Raw genomic sequence first — 1,862 nt, forward strand, 5'->3', positions numbered from 1 at the left:
GCAAAGCCATGCTTGCATGGCTAGGAGGAGGGTGGAGGTTGGGGGTCTCCCTCTCCCAGGATTTCCAGTAACCCCTGTGCCTGGGGACAGTGCATGCAGGGCTGTGGGTCCCCAATAGTGCTGTACCCCAGACCCTCCTGAGCCTTGACGGTGCCTCTCAATTTCAGTCTGCAGCCCTTGGCTTGCCACCCTGTTAGTGCACCTCACTCCTCACCCATAGCCCCCCCTTGCCCGGCTCTGGGTCCCCCTCCACCTTCCTGGTGCCCCTCAATCCCAGCCCACAGCCCTGTTCCCTTGCTGAAAAGACTTCCCTTGCTCTGTGATGCATGGATTTATGGAGGCAAAGCTGAGACTCTTTAAACTCGTATCACCAGTGCCCTGGGACAGGATTTGTGTCTGGGGTGGGGCTGGCTTTGCCCTCCCCTGGCTGTCTAAGGAGCTAAGCACCGAAGGAGGCATTTTCCAAGTGAAGGGGCCGGTGTCCAATTCTCACTCGTGCCCTCCACCCAGGACTGGCTGATGCATTATGGATATCTCCCACCCACGGACCCTGTTACTGGCCAGCTCCAGACCTGGGAGGCCGTGACCAGCGCCATCCTCACGATGCAGCAGTTTGCTGGCATCGCCGAGACAGGGATCCTAGGTATGCTGGAGCCTGCTTGCCTCCCCGCACCCACCTCAGCCCCTGTGCCGAGCTGCTTCAGAGCCAGGGTGGAAATGACCCTGCTCTCACTGCAGTACTCCATGAGGAGCTGTTGTGCCATGGCTGTGTGAGGGAGCCTGCCCTGGGCTCCAGGGCAGTGCCCAGTGCCTTTCTAGGGATACCAGGGCCTGTTTATTTCTCCTGGCACTGCTCCCTTGTGGGCTTGAGCTGAGAACTGGCAGCTCACTGCATGGGTGAGCTAGAGACAATTCCCCAGCTGGCCTGGTGAGTGACCCATCCGTGCACCCCCTCTTCTGTGGTCCAGATGATGCCACACTGGCGCTGATCCAGATGCCCCGCTGCTCATTGCCGGACATCCTCCCCAACCGCCCTGCCAAGCTGTCCACAGGGCAGCGTGAGAAGAGGCAGCAGAGGAAGAGTCGGGGGAGGCGGAGCACAGGCCTCGCCTGGACCAAAAGGAACATCTCCTGGAGGTTGGAATCAGGATCTTCCCTCCTGCCGTATCTGAACAAACTTCCCTTCCCCAGCAGGCTGAGCCCCGCGGGCAATTTTGGGGTGTAACTTGGGCATGCTGACCACAGCAACAGCTTTCCCTGCTGGATAAACCCAGTCAGCCCATCTGCCTGTGTGCCAGCCCCCCCATAACAAAGCAGCTAAGTCGCCCAAGAGAACGATTCACATGGAGCCTGGGGAAGGGGAGAACGTGTACATGGAAGCACCAAAGCAGCAGTGTAATGCAGCTGTTTGACACAAGGGGGCACCAGGCTCCCAGGAGGCTCACCTCTGCCCCCAGCCCCAGCTATGCAGTGAAGGTGAAACCTCAGGGCTGCAGTGGGTTGGGGCTGCCAGGTGAATGGGGCTGGGGTCTCAGTGGAGTTGGGATGTAGGCTGAGCCCAGCAGCCACCAGAAAGCAGAGAAGGGTCCCATGCCCACAAGCTGTGTGGGTTTTGCTCAGTGGGGCTGCTCCCCACAGCTGCTCCCTTTTCCTCTCTCCAGCTTTGGCCTCCCCACTGTTAGACCTGAGAAAAAACCAGAGTAGGACACGGGCTGCATTGCACTTGCATTTGTTGGAGGTGCAAACAGCCAGGTCTTAAAGCAGCACTACCTTGCCCAGTGTGTGCAGTTCCAGACTCCCAGGGACAACCCCACAGAGGCTGTGCAGGCCCACAGGGCCCCTGTTTGGCTTGTGGCAGCTGG

At 59.5% G+C, this 1,862-nt stretch overlaps 1 protein-coding gene across 2 annotated transcripts in view; it reads left to right on the top strand.

The window, feature by feature from the left end:
* LOC109286735 (matrix metalloproteinase-17-like) overlaps nucleotides 1-1,862 on the top strand; it is a 7,052-nt gene that overhangs the window by 923 nt on the left and 4,267 nt on the right. For both annotated transcript variants that reach the window (XM_019501414.1, XM_019501423.1), the window contains exons 2-3: nucleotides 511-643; nucleotides 969-1,137. In XM_019501414.1, coding sequence (XP_019356959.1) covers nucleotides 511-643; nucleotides 969-1,137 — 302 coding nt within the window. The remainder of the gene's footprint in view (nucleotides 1-510; nucleotides 644-968; nucleotides 1,138-1,862) is intronic.

Source organism: Gavialis gangeticus, unplaced genomic scaffold, assembly GCF_001723915.1.
Source record: "Gavialis gangeticus isolate Ggan-Ray unplaced genomic scaffold, GavGan_comp1, whole genome shotgun sequence".
NCBI classification, from domain to species: domain Eukaryota; kingdom Metazoa; phylum Chordata; order Crocodylia; family Gavialidae; genus Gavialis; species Gavialis gangeticus.